The 16,881-nt window shown below is 52.1% G+C and overlaps 1 protein-coding gene across 8 annotated transcripts in view; it reads left to right on the top strand.

Annotated features, from left to right (window-relative positions):
- Positions 1 to 16,605, top strand: part of DAB2IP (DAB2 interacting protein) — a 157,006-nt gene extending 140,401 nt beyond the window's left edge. For 5 of the 8 annotated variants that reach the window (XM_088177547.1, XM_088177550.1, XM_088177546.1 and 2 more), the window contains 7 exons: positions 986 to 1,187; positions 1,348 to 1,526; positions 3,044 to 3,917; positions 6,053 to 6,205; positions 8,984 to 9,186; positions 9,733 to 9,820; positions 11,344 to 16,605. In XM_088177547.1, the coding sequence (XP_088033673.1) occupies positions 986 to 1,187; positions 1,348 to 1,526; positions 3,044 to 3,917; positions 6,053 to 6,205; positions 8,984 to 9,186; positions 9,733 to 9,820; positions 11,344 to 11,511 (1,867 nt within the window). In that variant the 3' untranslated portion in view covers positions 11,512 to 16,605. The remainder of the gene's footprint in view (positions 1 to 985; positions 1,188 to 1,347; positions 1,527 to 3,043; positions 3,918 to 6,052; positions 6,206 to 8,983; positions 9,187 to 9,732; positions 9,821 to 11,343) is intronic. The other 3 variants (XM_088177549.1, XM_088177548.1, XM_088177551.1) reach the window with 3 other exon arrangements.
- Positions 16,606 to 16,881: the final 276 nt, after the last annotated feature.

Here is a 16,881-nt window from a genome sequence, read left to right as displayed (position 1 = left end):
ATTGGTTTGATGGAAACAAAGCGAGAGATTTCTGAAAATCTTTCCACTGGCTGTAGCTCTGAGCTACTTATCCTGAGCTCTGATAACAAAATGATGAGCTTTCTGAAACATGAATGGACAGTTTCTATCTAAAGCTCCTTAGATCTGGAAACTGGCTTAGTGCTCACACTCACAGTCAGGAACGCACAGACGCGCCTGCGGACACCGGCAGAGATGTACAAGTGTGTTACACTAGATGACAGAAATTCTCTGTATTCCTGACCAATCCCTAACTAAAGGGTTTTCATATTTCCAGCACTTTGCAGAAAGGCTCTTTAACTAAGCTGACATTAGTCAAGCTGAAGTGATCAAGCCAATCTGTGTGTGCAAGGCATTGGGCCGAGCCTGTCCCATGGAACCGCTGGCACTGGCACAGCACCAACTGCTGCCAGGACAGTCCAGCCTCGAGGCTCTCCCTGTTGTGCTCTAAATCAGACAAAAGGCTGAGGGTGGAGAGCTTGGAGGGCAGAAGGAGGTGACAGGAAACCTGAGGGGATGATGGGCTGGCCCAGCTGCAGGGTGGCTCTCCAGGGTGATCCCAGAGCAGTTGTGCTGGCATTGCTGGAGAGTGCAGGATTCCTGCCCCCATCCATCACTGGGCTCCAGTCAGCTGAGGGTGATTGCTGTGACAGCATCTTGATTTCCACAGACAGGTCCTGTTTCTGGAGGCTGTGCCCTGACCCAGCAGTGAGACACTGGGTTACCAAGAACTCATTTGTTTCTCCTGCTTTTTCCTTTGTTTCTGCTGTGCAGATCCCACACTGATGAGGGCTTAGCTAGATCACGTGGGGTTAATTTTGGTTCCGTGGTCAGTGAGATGTCCCAGCTGCTTGGAAGGGTTGAGATGACAGAGGAGGGTTCTTAGCTGTGTTGTACCTGCCCTTTTTCGTGGACTGCACTTTTTTTTCCCTGGATTTAGCTGAAATCCGTGTTGCTCTCTCAATAGGTTTGGCAGCAAAGAGGAATACATGTCCTTTATGAATCAGTTCCTGGAACACGAATGGACTAACATGCAGAGATTTCTCCTGGAGATTTCTAATCCTGAAACCATCTCAAACACAGCTGGCTTTGAGGGCTACATAGACCTGGGCCGGGAACTGTCCACATTGCACTCACTACTCTGGGAAGTCATTTCCCAACTGGACCAGGTATCCAGGGGATGGCAGGGACAGCTCTGGGGGTGGGAAATGATGGAGAAAATGCTCATGTGATTCCCTGAAGAGACTGTCCAGCAACTGGCAACGCCCACAGTTCTCTAGCAAAAAAGCACAAGATGGTAGTGGTAATTCTTCTCTGTTTCCTGCCCAGGGCACCGCCACCAAACTGGGGCCTCTGCCCCGGATCCTGCGGGACGTGAACGCCGCTCTCAGTAACCCCGCCTGCGTGCAGGTGTCGGTCACTGCCGACCACGCCGCCTCCACGCCCAGTGCTGGCAACAGCATCTCTGCAGGGCTGCAGAAAATGGTCATAGAGAATGACTTATCTGGGTAAGAGACCAACGGGGCCTGGCCACACACCAGGGACTACGGAATATTCACACAGGGACAGGCAGGACAGGGCGCAGTGTGGAGTTGGCCTGGTCCACTGACCAGAATCTCCCACTGCAGAACTGGTGCTGGATGTAGTTCAGCTCTGACTCTGCAGAGAGCAGTGGGTGGTAGTGCCAGTCCATGGCTCCATCCTGAGCCCTTGAAAGCCAGAACTGGGGATGTGGTCTGGGAAATCAGGAGCTTGGTGGTTCTGGTCTCAGCTGGTGAGATGTGGCTGCAGAAGCAAAGTGTTCATCCTTTGAGGACTTGAGGGTCTGTGAGTGCTGACTTTGAGTGATGTTGTTAAGGGCTATGAGAGATGTACAGGGTTGGCCTCGCCTGTCTTTGTACGAAGTAGGGTGTGTGCTGAATTCACTGAGATCCAAACCTGGATAGTTCTGGAATTATCCAAGCTGTAGAGGCCTCACAAGGAATTTCAGTTTACTCTGTCCAGTTTTTATAAAGCTGGGAGTTTTCACTGCTGAGCAGTGATTCACAGACAACAGTCACCTACATACTTTTTGGCCTGATTAAGTAAGGAGCTTCATTCATGGGGAGAGTGAGGCTTTTGCAGACCTCTAATGTTTCTGTTTGTGGAAAATGAAATGGAGCCCACACAAACGGAAAGATTGTGCTAGTAAAATAGTTTGTAAGTGGAAACTGCATAATATTTAACAGTTTAATTAGGAATGAAAGGCAGCAATGGCACTGGACTTGCTGTAATCAGAGCTTTCATCTCTAGTGCCTCCCAGCATGAGGTGCAATTATTTAAATCCAGTGCTATGGAGGATCTCTGACAATATGCTTCCCCTCAATACTTGCTTACAATGCACCATCTTTGATCAGCAGAATATTCACATTAAGCTACTGCAAAGCTCTCTCTTCCTATCCCCAAGAAATCAATATTGCATGAATGTGCATTGCAGCAGGAGTGGGGGGATAACCTTCAGCTGCCAGGCTTTAGCTCTGCTGTGTGAGCTCTCACTGTCCTGGGAGGGCTGGTGTGGACCTTGGCCCCACGGTGCTCTGTGCTGTCCAGATCCTGGCCAGTGTGCCCACAGGAGCACAGAGCAGGGGACACGGCACGGGCACGGATAGAGCCTTTGGGAGCAGGAAGGGTGACACACACTGAGCCACAGCAGAGCAGCCCCCAGGAGTGTGTCCCTGAGCCTGGTGACAGTGCAGTGCCCTGCGTGCACACACTGCCCTCACTCACCTGCCCTCACCTGCCAATTCCCAGGCCAGCCCGGGGCTCCACAGCACCCTCCCCACTCCTCTCCCTGTCCCCAGCTGGGCCAGCCCTGTCCCTGCTCCCGCCGGGGCTGGGTCCTGTCCCTTTCCCCATCCCTGTCCCACACAGCTGCGCCACCCTGATTTCTGAGTGATTTCGTTTTCCTGCTCCGGTGCAGCATTCACAACTCTTCTTTTTTGTTTTGTTTTCCTCTCCTCTTCCTTACGCACTGACTTCCCCGCAGTCTGATAGATTTCACACGGTTACCATCTCCAACCCCTGAAAACAAGGACTTGTTTTTTGTCACAAGGTCTGCTGGGGCCCAGCCCTCGCCTGCCCGAAGCTCCAGTTACTCAGAGGCCAATGAGCCCGACGTGCAGATGTCTAATGGCAGCAAGAGTTTGTCCATGGTGGACTTGCAGGACAATCGGCTCTTGGACAGTGGGGCCAACGTGCCCGGCACGGCCGACTCCCTCAATGACAGTCAGTCGTCCCTGGGGCAGTTGCAGGGCGTGTGGAGCACACGGACTCAGCAGAACAGCGTGACGGGCATGGCCACCGTGCGCCGGGTGGGCCAGACCCCCACCACGCCGAGCGGCGAGAGCGCGCCCGGCCGGCCGCAGCTGCTGGCGCCGCTGTCCTTCCAGAACCCCGTGTACCAGATGGCCGCCGGGCTGCCGCTGTCCCCCCGCGGCCTGGGCGACTCCGGCTCCGAGTGCCACAGCTCGCTCAGCTCCCACAGCAACAGCGAGGAGCTGACGGCCAACAAGCACGGCTTCGCCGGCCCCGCCGCCGCCGAGGACTTCTCGCGGCGGCCGGGGGAGCTGGCCCGGCGGCAGCTGTCGCTGACCGAGAAGGGCGGCCAGCCCACCATGCCGCGGCAGAACAGCGCGGGGCCGCAGCGCCGCATCGACCAGCCGCCCCCGCCGCCCCCGCCCGTCAGCCGCGGCCGCACGCCGCCCTCCCTGCTCAACACCGTGCAGTACCAGCGACCCTCCAGCGGCAGCATGATGTCCTCATCGCCCGACTGGCCCGGCAGCGGAGCGCGCCTCCGGCAGCAGTCCTCCTCCTCCAAGGGTGACAGCCCCGAGATGAAGCAGCGCACGATGCACAAACAGGTGAGTTGGGGCTGTCCAGGCCCTGGCACTGAAGGGGCCAGGTGGGGTTAGCCCGTGGAGATGGCTGCCATGGGAGGGGATGTGGCTCTGAGCTGCCACATCAGTGCCAACCCCATAGTGGCATTGCATGTGGGGATGTACCTCGGCTCTGGCCTGAGACAGAGGCCCTCCAGGGACAGGAACACAGAGCAGTGTCCACTCTCGGTGTCCCTCCCTCACGTGGCACTGGAGTGTGACGCGGTAGGTGGCAGAGGCTCAAGGGCAATGGCAGCCATGCCACTGTCCTGTGCTACCATCTTGTCACTGCTTTGCCTCTCCATGGCCAGGCTCTCATCCCATGCCATAGTCAACCCCACGCCATCTCCCAGGCTTGGAGCAGACCCTGCTCTCCTGTCAATAAGAGCTTCCATGCTGCTGCTCCCGTCCCAGCGGGGCCATGGCGCTCCTGGACATTCCTGTTTGCTCTGAGACTCTCCCGTAGGAGAAGGGAGGAAGGAGCCCAGAGCGATGTTCCTACTGTGCAGATCCCAGTCCCAGACCACGTGCTGCACTGCACAGATTCCACTGCATTGTCCGTGGAGGTACAATGGAAGGCAGCAGGTCACAGGCCTAGGGCCCTCTGGTTGTCCTGGCATGGACAAATGTTTTTTATAGTGCTCATTTATTCACTCTGCATTTCAAAACCAGCCCTACAGAGGATTATCACAGTAAGAACTCTGTGCCTGAAGGAAGAGTTGTAAAAGAGAAACAAACACAGAGACTAGACAACCAGCAAGAGCCCACTGCACCCAGACCTGGAGATAGCTCAGGCCCTTCTCCAGCACTCAGTGTGGCTGTGTCTGCCTCTCCAGCACAGGGCAGCTGTGGAGCCTGGTCAGTGCTGCCCACAGAAGGTTGTTCATGGGAATCCAGGGCTGCTCCGTGATTCCAGTATCGATGTGTAAGTGCTGGCATTACCAGAGCTGTGCAAGGAGCAGAGGCCTGGTTGTAGCAGGGTTTCTTCCAGAAAAACAAGGATTCCAGGTGGCCATCAGAAAGCCCTGGCCAGGTTGTCTTCACAGAAGATTCCTCCACCAACCCCTGTGGTCCTCTCCAAGTTTCTCTTCAGACCTGAAGTCTCGGAATGCCTCTCCCACCCTCACTCTACATGTTTTATTTGCATGTTGGCAGCATGAGGATTTGTAGCAAGCAGTGTTCATGGGTCAAGTCTGATGCTTCAGTCATAATTCTGGAGGGAGAAGACCAGACTGGAAGATGGCATGGGGAAGCCCCTGACCCCAGTGAGGAAATTAAACCAGACCCCCCTCCTTCTGAAACAGAACCTCCTGTTCTGCTGCCTGACAGTGACCGGGTTTCTCTGTCCAGAGGTTGGAATGAAGGAGAAAGTCTGACATTTCTGATTTGTTAACTTGAATTCCCAAGTCATTCACTTGAACGACCAAGTCATCCAGATCCCATGTGTTCATCTGACAAGGCTGGATGGAAGGGAAATAGCAGAAGAGTGACTTCCTTGTAATGTGGTTGGAAAATATTTAGGCAATGCCACTGGCAGTCCCTGCCCAGGCCAGGACTGAAAGGCAGCAGACATGGCTGTAGCTCACTGACCACTGGAAGATCACTGCTAGTAAGTGATACTGAGCATTTAGACCTCTTCAGCATCCTTTGTGTAGCCTTGGCTGAAAAGAAACTTTTCTTCTCCAAGAAGGCACCTGCATGGTCATAAGGAGCGTTTCAGTTTTCAGATCTTGTTTTATGGAATCCACAGAAGCAAAGATGGCTCATAACAAGATGAAGACTTGAGAGGACTCTGCTCGTGGAGTGAATAAACCACATGCAGCCACTCTGCTCACCTGCAGCTCAGCACCTTCACAGGCCGTGTCCTTGTGAGGTGACAGGATCTGCTCAGACATCAGGGCCGTGACTTGGAGCAGGCTCCCACTGCTTGATCCCAAATAATGTCCAACTGCAGAACAGGAGTTGTTCCTGAGCCTGCTCTGCTAGCTCAGCCTGGCTCGTTGCTGTCTGAGCAGCATGGGAGAGTCTCTGCTTGGAAGGGAACTCTCTCTCCCCAGCTTCATGACCATTTGTGTTACAGGTTTTTCTTTTGTCATGGTTGTATCATTGTTTCATTGTAGGCCCCTTCTCCTGTGAACCCCAATGCCCTGGACCGCACTGCTGCTTGGCTTTTGAATATGAACATGCAGTTTTTAGAAGATGAAAGCATTGACCCAGATTCCAAGCACAGGGATAAGCTCAGGAATAAGGACGAGCTCAGCCAAGCAGAAAAGGTAAAACCTGATTGGATTGAAACAAGTTTCTGAATAGAGAGAGGATTTCCTTGAATGTCATTCCCTGAGCACCCTGGGGAGAAGGTGGGCTGTGTGCAGGTCCCTGCCCAGGAGAGAGGGGGCCAGGTTGCTCCATGTCCTTCTCAGCCTCACAGGGAACTTGTGGGGAATGTCTGGGAGGTTTTCACACACTCAGTGGCTGGAATCATCTTCTGATGAAAGCAAGTAAGAAAGACAGGAGCCAGGAATCAAGTGCTGATGCTGCCCTTGAAGAAAGCTTAAAAAGTGGATTGAGCAGACCTGTACCAGAGATGGAGTAAGGCACAGGCAGCCTCATGCCTCACAACAGGGACATGGAGCAAGAAGCAGCTTCCATGTCAAAAAGCTGTCCACAGACCTGAAAATTAAGTCCGGATTTTGGTCTCAGAGACAGCACTGGTGCCTGGGGTGACTTTGTGGCACTTCCACAAGCTAATGGCAGTGTCACACAGATCAGGGCCTGGCCAGTCAGGGGTCTGCCAGGAAGTCATGTGCAGAGTATTCAGTCTCAGCCCCTGGGCCCACAGAGGCCCCGTGCCTCTGAAGCAGAGGGGTGCTGCTCCCTTCCCCTCCTTCCTAGGCAAATCTGGGGTGGAAGAAGCTGGGAAGTGACAAAGTAGGTCTGGCTAGGGTGAAAAAGAAGGATAAAAATGAGGATCCAGCAGTCAGGAGCTGGGAAAATCCCATCTTTGCTGATTGCTGCTTCTGCTGTTCTTTCCAGCAGCCTGGCTCTGCCAGGATTTTGGCACTTGAGCATCAGTAGCATTTGGGATGTTTCCTCAATGTGCTTCTCTTCTGTCACACCAGCACTGCAGACATCACCCTTCCCTAAGTCCCCATCCTGTTTCCCAGCACAGACATGTTTCTGATTTTGTTCCAATATCCTTCCTGTGCTCATTCTACTGTGCTGTGTCATTTGGGGACTGTCACCTCTTAAACCCAAGGAAGATGCTAAAGGGCAGGTGTCATAGGACCCAGCAGGTACAAGGCAGCAGCTCCCAGCTGCCCCAGCAAGATCAGGGCAGTTTTGTGGGTTCAGCCCATCCTGACTGGCTGCAGGGCAGGCAACGGGGGGGATTACAAACTCTAGTGGCACTGGAACATCCCAGTGCCTGCCCCAAGCCCAGCAGGAGCCCTGGCCCAGGCTGTCTCATTGCCATGCAGCATCTTTCCTTACTCTGCTGTCCCATCAGTCACTGACATTCAAGATCACCATTAGCATAACCTCTCTCCCCATTACCGTAAGACCTGAATGGTAACTGAGAATGAGACAAGTGTTCTAGAGACAGGAGCGACTCCTTCGGGCTCTGAGGCCTCTCCTGCTCTCCTCTGAGCTCACTTATGCTGCTCCTATTTTAAAGCTAGGGTAGGTATTAATCTTTCCTGTTCAAGCAACTCCCTGCTGACTTTAGTGTTTCTGTGCAGCTGTACGAGCGCTTTGTTCCCTCATTGCTTCAGGTTCCATGTGCAAACCGTGTTCCTGTGCTGCAGTAGGAGCTTTGCTAAAGGAAAACCGCCTCTCTCCAGTACTTTGGCAGTTCAGGAAACCATCAGCTTCCAAAGTTTTCAATCCTTGGGAGCAGCAGTTATTTTTGCAGTTATTTTTGTCCCCATCAGTAGCCTGGCTGCCTTCCCCTCTCCCTGGAGCTGCTCTGGGTCCAGGAGGACTCCCAGACCTGGGACATGACCCAGCCCATCACTGCAGTGCCTGCCCAGGTATGACGGCCAAAGGGAAAGGGCCCAGTCAAGACACAACGGAGTGCACTTCTCTCAGTTCATTAATATTACCTGTAGCTTTAACAGCCTTCATGACTCAGATGGAAGTCTTTTACCTGTATCTGACTCTTTAAAAGCAGCTTGCCACATTGTCAGCTGCATGTTAATTATTCTAAAGTTATTCCAGTTGAGATGCTTTTTTAAGACTATGTCCAAATATATTTTTTTTAAATCAAAGCCGTTTTCTTGTGCACACACTCACTGGATTTTCCTTTAGCAAAGCAAGTTTACTGAATGCTGTGCTGCTGCAATAGCTGAACCCAGTTTTACCAAGTTCAAAAGCTCCTAATTTTCTTAATTGCTTTATGTGACTCTGCTGCTGATTTATAGCTTCACCCAAATGAACAGTACAACTGTGGGGTCTTGGCTTCATGCAGCAGCTCTCCTTGGACTGAACCCTGCTTCGAGATCTGAGTTAAATGCTGGGCCCCAAAAGGCAGGAGTGCTCTGTGCCCTGCCCAGCCAGCACGGTGCCTTCAGTTCAGTGGAGGGTGATGAGGCAGCAGCGTCCTGCACTTGTCACTGCCCCTCGTGCTTGGCACCCAGCCTGCCCAGAGCCCCCCCGTTTATTGCTGCAGACTGAGGAGCTCCTGTGTGAAGCCCAGATCCCACGGCTGCAGCCTCTCCTGCCTGTGCTGTCAGTGTGAGAAGCTGCTCGCCGCCTTTGCCACTGGCCCGCTCTAACCTGCATTTCCCCTGTGAAATGCCAGACTCTGCTAACAGCCCACTCTCTGCACCTGCCAGCGACCTGCCCGCCCCGCGGACCCCGCATCGCTCCTGGCGCCGCCGAGAAGACGGAAGAGGAGGTGTCGGCGAGCGGGGTTGTCTGATACGGGTTTGCAGCCATAGTCTGATACGAGGAGAGGGGCGTGAGAGGGTTTGGGGGAAACCCTGGCGAGGGCAGACCCTACGAGGTAACGTGCCACGTGTTTTCTCCTCCTGTGTCTGTCCCTGCCTGCTCAGTACCAGCAGGACCTGGTGGTGCTGCAGGACAAGCTCCGCATCTCCAACAAGAAGCTGGAGGAATATGAGACTCGCTTCAAATGCCAGGAGGAGACCACGCAGAAGCTGGTGCTGGAGTACCAGGCCAGGCTGGAGGAGAGCGAGGAGAGGCTCCGGAGGCAGCAGGAGGATAAGGAGATCCAGATGAAGGGCATCATCAGCAGGTAAGGGAGGCTGGAGTGCTGGGGATGGCAGTAAGGCAGGGCAGCCTGGCTGGCATTAGAGCTCACCCCTTCTCAGGAGAATCAGGATTCTTTGGAGGTGCAGGCAGGTTTCAGGTATGGGTTACCTGGGACAAGGAAAATCCCAACGTTTTCATGATGCACACGGGCAGAACTTCAGGAGGGGAGAGCTTGGAGGCTCTGGCAGCCTTGTTCTGTTCATATAGCTATGGATCTCATCACCATCCCTTACTTGTAACTCTAAATCCTTTTCTCCCACCCAGTGGGAAGTGGTATTTACATTTGTCCAGGACTGTTTCACTGCAGTCGATTTCACCTTTACCTGAGCCAAGCCCACTTAGTGCTTTCAGTCAGCCTTCACTGTGCTGTGTCACTTCAGCTTTGGGGCACTCCACTAGAGAGAGCTCCAGGGAAGAACCAAGTTAAAAAGCTTGGTTTGTGGGTAAGGGGAGGCAGAGTGTGAGGGTAATACCTGGGCTTAGCAGAGCCCAGCCAATGTAATTTTTTTCTTGTGTGCTCGGCTCCCAGACTGATGTCAGTTGAGGAGGAGTTAAAGAAGGACCACGCTGAAATGCAGGCTGCTGTGGATTCCAAGCAGAAGATCATTGATGCACAGGTGAGTGCCCCGTGCCAAACGATGCTGCAGTTTTCAGGATGGGTTTGCAACACACAGGTACCCCCTGCAGCAGTGCCAGCCCACACTGAGACCAAGTGGGTGAGTCAGCACCAAGCTGCAGGCAGGGACAGGGCAGCTGCAGCAGGACACGGTGACTGTCACAGCTGTTTGCAGCCTTGGAGCATGGCACAGAGGGCATGGGGCGGCATTTTGGGGAGGGATTGTGCACACAACTCAGTCAGTGAAAGGATCACATCCCCTGGAGCATTGCTTGGTGTCCCAGTAATGCCTGGATCATCAGAACAAGGAACACACAGCCTGCCCACGGCCAAGCCAACATGTTTTTTCAGCCTTTGGGTTGTGACTTGCAGGATTGGGCAGCTCAGTTACTGCAATCAGTTATAGTGGAAGAGGAGCATCACATGATGGATGCAAAACGCTGTGCTTGGAAAAGCGAATATAAAAATACAGCCCATAATTTTTTAGTTTGTCTAACAGAGACCACCATGTCCTTAGCAACCAGGCCTCCCTACAGCTTGTGGCTGAGAAGTGATAGTATATTCTGGCCTTACACTTAACAACCTATTGATCACTTGTGAGTCACTACTCAGGACTAATTCACTGTATAGCTAATTAAAAAGGAGACAGTAGTAATTTTGTAAAAAACCCCAGCTTTTCTGGGGAGCAATTTGTTCAAAGCTTCTAAATCATCCATCCCATCCCATTCCAGCAGAGCCCAGCACACCCAGGGTGTCCCTAAGGTGTCAGGGATGGTACCTGCAGCCTCCCAGCCCCTCGGGGACCTTCTCCTGTCCCCTGCACCTCGTGGGACACATGTCAGGTTCTGACCATGGCCCTGCCGGCTCTCTGCTGTTCTCTTTTGGTCACCTCAGGCTGTACACGTGTTGGACGTGTTCATACACGGACTTTGAGAGTTACACACGAGCAACTGCTGTGCCCATGAGCTGGTTCTGTTCCTCTGCTCGTGGCAGTCACAGGAGGACAACACTTGTTCAGTGTCACAAAGAACAGGAGTGGTAGAATCAGGCTGCAACATGGCAGCTCTTGCTGCCATCCTTACAATGCTGTAATGGGTGAGAGCTGCCATCAAAGACAGCCTGGGAGGCTACAAATCATTTAAACTATTAATTTACACTAATTAAACACTGACAGGAATAACTATCTTGGGAGGGTTTGGGTTTGGAAATGGAATCCTAGAATCTTCGTAACAGCTGAGTTAGAACAAACAGTACAGTATATAACTGAATAATTAGAGCAACTGTGTCACCTCCATTTTCATCAGGATCCTAAAATAAACGTAGCTCACATTGCACAGGCAGGGTATTTGTAGTCCTATGGATTTCAAAAAGTGCTGTGTAGCATTTAACCCCTCACCTAAGAATGCCAAAAAGAAAGGTCCTGGTCCAAAAGGACTCTGGGTCACTGTCCTGGGCAGACATCCCAAGGGAAGGACAGTGCTCGTGCCTTTCCACTGACTGTGCCCTCTGCCCATTTGCTTGCAGGAGAAACGCATTGCTTCCCTGGATGCTGCCAACGCACGGCTAATGAGTGCCCTTACTCAGCTGAAAGAGAGGTACAGCATGCAGACACGTAATGGGATCTCCCCCACAAACCCAACTAAATTGCAGATTACAGAGAATGGAGAATTCAGAAACAGCAGTAATTGTTAACGCGCGGAGGGCGCTGCCGCAGGAGAGGCCTGGCCGGAGGGACCGAGCACAGCAGGCGGGAGCCGCGGCTTCAGAGAACGGCTGCTCCCCGAGCACCAGCTCCTTACTGCGGACGGCGCCGACTGACCCTGCTGGGACATGTCCTGCCAGCACATTGAGGGACGGGAATGTCGAGTGTGAGATGAGTGGCATAAGGAAATAACATATATTTGAGAATCGCTGTCACTGTTGGATTTGAATCAGTGTTTAATGTTTAAACAAAAAGTAACCTTTTCCTTCTAAACTGCCCAAAGGATATGCCTCACCCCTCCCAGCAAGGAGTAACGTCCTTGTCATTGCAGTAAGCGAAATAAAGGGAGCTGGGCAGAGCCTGCAGCAGGCAGGGGCCCAGTTAAGTCCAGCTCAAGTGTGCTGCTGGATGTAGCGTCCGAGGGCGGCAGCAAAGCCTGGCCTGCTCCTCCTGTGACTCCCCCCGGAGCACAGCCCTCCCAAAGTGAACCCCAGCTGAGCCCAGCATCCTGCCTGGGGGCTTTTGTGAGGCCACTGACTTCTACAGCATCCCCAGGGCATTTATGCAGCTAATTAGTGTTTAATTACCTCTGCCCATCCAGGGAGCGCAGTGCAGATGGAAGGTCAGGGCGGTGTGGTGGCCAAAGGGGTGCTGTGTGGGGAGCCCCAGTGGCAGGGGGGCAGGACTGGTGCTGCTGGGGGTCCCTGGGCAGCCCAGGGGCACAGAGCGAGGCCAAGGCTCTGGCACAGGAGTGGAGGGAGGAGCTGGCACCTGGTGAATGGCAACTCGATTCCTCTGGACAGCTTCTGCTCTCTCACAACTAAAGGGGAAGAGTTTTGTAAGCAATAGCCCCAGGCACTGTCCGCACACTTCCCACCACAGAATAAAGTGAATGTTGCCTGAGCTTGGTCCCTGAGCTGTGATTGAGGGACAGGGGCTGGATTTGCTGGTGCCTGTTGTGGTAGAGGGGGAGCGAGGGGCTACGTGCAGTGGCAGCTTCCTGCTTGATCAAGGGTTCATTGTGGGGATGGAATGCTCTGTGCTGAGAGATTTACTATTTCTGGGGAGAAAAGCAGACAAAGAAACAAGAAAAAGCCCTGAAGAACCATGAAGATCGGTAATTGTATTTCTTTTCTTTCACAGTATGCATTAGAAAAAAAAAGATCCCATTTTCTGGAATACTGTCCTCTTTAAATTGGGAATGAGCACTGCATGGAAATTAACCGGCTTGAAGAATGTAAAACATGGTCATAAGGGAGTAACCACCAAGAACAGCAGCCACCACCGAAAGGCCCCTTGTCAGGAGCACTGTGCAGGCATAAGCCAGGATTAGACTTTCCCAGCGCGGAAACGCGCGCCTTCGGCACAGACACGTTGTGCTCAGCGGAGGGGGCGCCCCTTCACGGGGGTCGTGCCGCTGACCTGCCACCACGGTGTGTTTGTGGGTTTGTGGTTCTTGCAGTTAGTCCTTCACAAGTCCCACTCTCAGAGCAGGTCCCTCGTACCGAGAGCCAGAGGTTTCTCTGAGATACGGATGACAGTGTACAGTGTACAGGACATCTGCCTATGCTCCCTCTAAAGGTTAACACACTGCTCAACGCCTGTCCTAGCTCCTCCTGCTATGTGTAAATGTACAGCCCAAGGGACTAGGATGTTCCCTGAGCTCTGCTCTGCTTAGGTACCGTCTCCAGCCTCACACTTCCCAGGCTGCCTGAGCAGGACACTTTGCCAGTAAGCTCTGCATTGCCGTGCTGCCCCACAGCCATAAGGCTCCTTAACAGCATTCTTCCTCATGCAATCGTTTGCAAAATTAAAGATGCTCTTTTTCCTACACGTTTTTCTGGTCCCTGGAAGCCCTGGGCCAAGCCCAGGAGGAGCGAACGTGTTGCACTGAGGTCTCCACACCCCGCCAACACCTGCCGAGGGGTGCAGCACACAGCAGACCCCAAACGGAGCTCCTCAGAGCAATGTCATAACTCAGTACTTATGGCAAGTACAGTCACCTTTGAATTTTGGAGACTAGCACAGATGGCTTTGAAGAACCTCACAAATCTGACAAGGTTACAACTGGAGAAAGACCCAGACAGGTTAGGAATATACAGGGTACCATGAACCGTTGGGTACGTAGATTTACACCTGCCACTGTCTCAGAGTCAATACATGATAAGAACCCTGCAAAAAAGACTATTAAACGCTTTTGCCCTAAGATGCCTGTTTAGAGCTAATGGTTTTGAATTCTAAAGTATTTGTGTTGCGAGAGACTGGAGTTTTTCAAGACAGAAGTGACATAGAGGAATGGAAACGCTAACAGGGCACGGGGCGGGCGCCCCACCAGCGACGTTTCCATTCATACATGGAAGTAATTTTGGGATGCAGTCAGTGCTCTCCGTAAGAGCTGGAAAAAGAAACACCCACAAACCAATTGTTTAGTGCTGAAGCTAAGCACAGTACATCTTAATCTTCTCCTCAACCACAAGCCAAGGCACTGCTCCCCCCCCACCCCGATCTGTCACAAACTCCTGGTTACCCTCAAACTTGCAAATTACTGAACACATTGTTCTGCTGAAACAGCAGGAATGCTTAAATCTTTCCACAGCCAGTTATTAAAATCTTAGAAGTTCCAGTGCCAACACCTTCTGGAGTTGTTGCTTAGTTTCCCGAGCCAGTACAAAAAGAAATTTAAATCAGGACAAAGTCTCATTACAGTAGAGATTCCCCCCTGTTTTTCCCTGTTTCCTTTCCCTGCAACTGTCAACAACTGGACCTAACCGTGACTCTCCCCTAAAAAGGTTTGGGGGCAGGTGTTCAGGTCCAGGCTCAGTTCTGTTCCTTCCGCTTGTGCTTCTGTTATTTATAAGCTGTACATTTCTGTGTGTGCGTGTGTGTGTGAGTGCGGGAGCTCCGCGCGTTCCCTGCCGTGGCCTCGGAGCTGGTACCTGGCATAGCAATACCTGGATCCCGAGAGGTGCTGCAGCACCAGAGCAAACAAACACCACTGTCACCAAGGTTTTGTCATCGGCTCCGTTTCCTTCCTGGTTCTTGCGCTTTCTACAGTACTAGTGCAAACTCGTCAAAGTGTAAACAAAGCAAAAACACTCCAATTTTTATCTTAATACAAGTCTTAATATTTTTTTGTAAATGTTCTCAGTGTTTACTGTACCGTATCTATCTCACTAACAGTTGTATATAGTAACTTACTTCTGGTGCTGCTTATTCGGTCGGGATTTGGCTGTATCTCACTGCTGTGTTGGAGAGGTGGGCTCGGGCTGCCAAATCTGGATCCAGACCCACGTTCTGATTCCAGCCTCCTCCCTTGGGATCTGAGGGAAGGGAGCAAAGCCGTGGATCCAGATTTGTTGTGGGCCCACCTCAAAGATTCTGTTCTAAGAGTTTTGATTTGGGGTTTTGTTAAACTGTAGTGAACGCTCCTGAACAAATGAGCGGTTTTGTGTGAAGGGGGATGAAATAGACTGACCTGTATCCCAAGGTCTCTGCGGACTGTAAGTATCATCATTTTGGACAGGGATTTATGGCTTCAGTGCCAAAAGATGGGAAGGACCCCCGTCTTTCCCCATGCCAACTAATACTACAGTGTAGTCACCAGCCCCTTTTGCACCAGTTTAAACAAATCCTGCTGCCATCCAAAGAGTCCGGTGTCACTTTGCATTGTCATTTGAGTCTGGTTGGTTTTGTTTTCTGCTTTTGCAGCTGTAAAGCACTGATTGCACTGTGAGAACACATGGAACCCTCTGGTCTGGGAGCCAGTCCCAGAGGTTGCTGCAAGGTTGCAGGACACAGGTTCTGCTACTATGAATATTCCTAAAGGGCAAAGGGACTTGCTGGACCTCAGTGAGGTGTCACAGGCTCTCCTAGGAAAGCAGTCAGCAAGGAATCAATCATTCCCAGAGTTTAGATAGCTCATGGGCTTTTTCCTGTTCCTAATGTCCACACCCAGATGCAATAGAAAATGTGCTGAGGTCTGTTCTGTGATGGACAAGGAGAGGATTTCCAGTCACAGATGGCAGATGCACTAATGTGTTCAGCAGGACAGCCACAGGCTGTGGCCCAGGGGTTATTTCCCCCAGCGATCCCAGGGCAGTGGGAGCAGCCCCGGGGCCAGGCCTTTCTGAGAGCAGCCAGTGGGTCCAGCAGGCCCACCACGGTCCCTGTCCTGTCCTTCACACAGCTTTGCCTGGAGTCCAAAGGGAACACCTGTGACACTGTCCCTGGGTGGGCGCTCCGTCCTTCCCACCTGCACTGACTGCTGGGGTCACCTCCTCCCAAAGGTTTGTGTTCAGAGCAGTCCAGGCCTCCAGGCTGGCCAGGACTGGGACCTGGTGTGGGGCAGAGCCACGGCCTCAAGGCCACCGGGAGCTCCCTTCAGTGGCCACAGGAAGGGACATTCCCTGCCCAATGCCAGCCGGTCTCTGAGCCTCGGGGCGTTTCAGAGGAGACTCCTCAGCCAGGAGGCTCAGCCAGTGGCACCTGCCCTGCTCTGACCCCGCACAGATAACTGCTGCCTTTTCCTTCCCCCTTGGGGAAAATCACACCTGGGGGAGGACAACAGCAGCATGAGAACACGCAGCTCATGGGCTTTCCAAACCAAATCCAATCCTGAGGGCGTTGCACAACATCCAGAAACAACCACGCTTCGGAAAAGGGCGTCACGTTCAAGCATTGACTTTCACGGATCACCTGAGCTGTGACATTGCTGTAAATGCCATGTGGCTCTGCATCAGCTACCAGTACCCCAGAGTGCAGCCTCCATGTTCACATATTCCTTTATCATACATCACTGTGTCTTAAGATATACCTCTCTCTGTATATCTGCTTAGGCTGATACTTGTTCCTGATAAGCAGTCGCTATGTTTTATATCCTCTTATAAAGAAAAACAAATCTTTTTTTGTAAGTATGTTTAAAAAACAAAAAAGCAAAGTGGAAGTGTTTGCTGAATCTCCTTCAGCTCCTTTTAAACTATGTAATAATGTACAGAGAAAGTTGTTGGTGTTCAAAGAAATGATGTGGCTGTGCAATTTATGTACATTTGCAATTAGAAATATTAAAGATTTATTTAGATATTTTACATACGTGCTCCAGCACCTCTATTCAGTCATTTCCAGCTTTTAGAGCATCCTGGCACATGCCACATGCACACACAAACCTGTTTTATCTGCCTCCCCAAAGAGATCATTGAAATTTGCTCATAGTAGTATTTTAGCCACTTTCCCTTCACATGCTCAGGGGGGTCTGACAGCCAGGCCTGCTCCTGCCCCACCAGTCCTTAGAAACCACCCTTCAGCCTCCAGTAAAAGTAGCAGAAAACTTGGAGGAAAGCCATTAATACCCTGGGCAGCATCAG

The sequence above is a fragment of the Sturnus vulgaris genome, chromosome 22, assembly GCF_052056855.1.
Source record: "Sturnus vulgaris isolate bStuVul1 chromosome 22, bStuVul1.hap1, whole genome shotgun sequence".
In the NCBI taxonomy this organism is placed as follows: domain Eukaryota; kingdom Metazoa; phylum Chordata; class Aves; order Passeriformes; family Sturnidae; genus Sturnus; species Sturnus vulgaris.
Note: the sequence above shows the minus strand (reverse complement) of the source record. Positions and strands in the feature narration are given on the sequence as shown.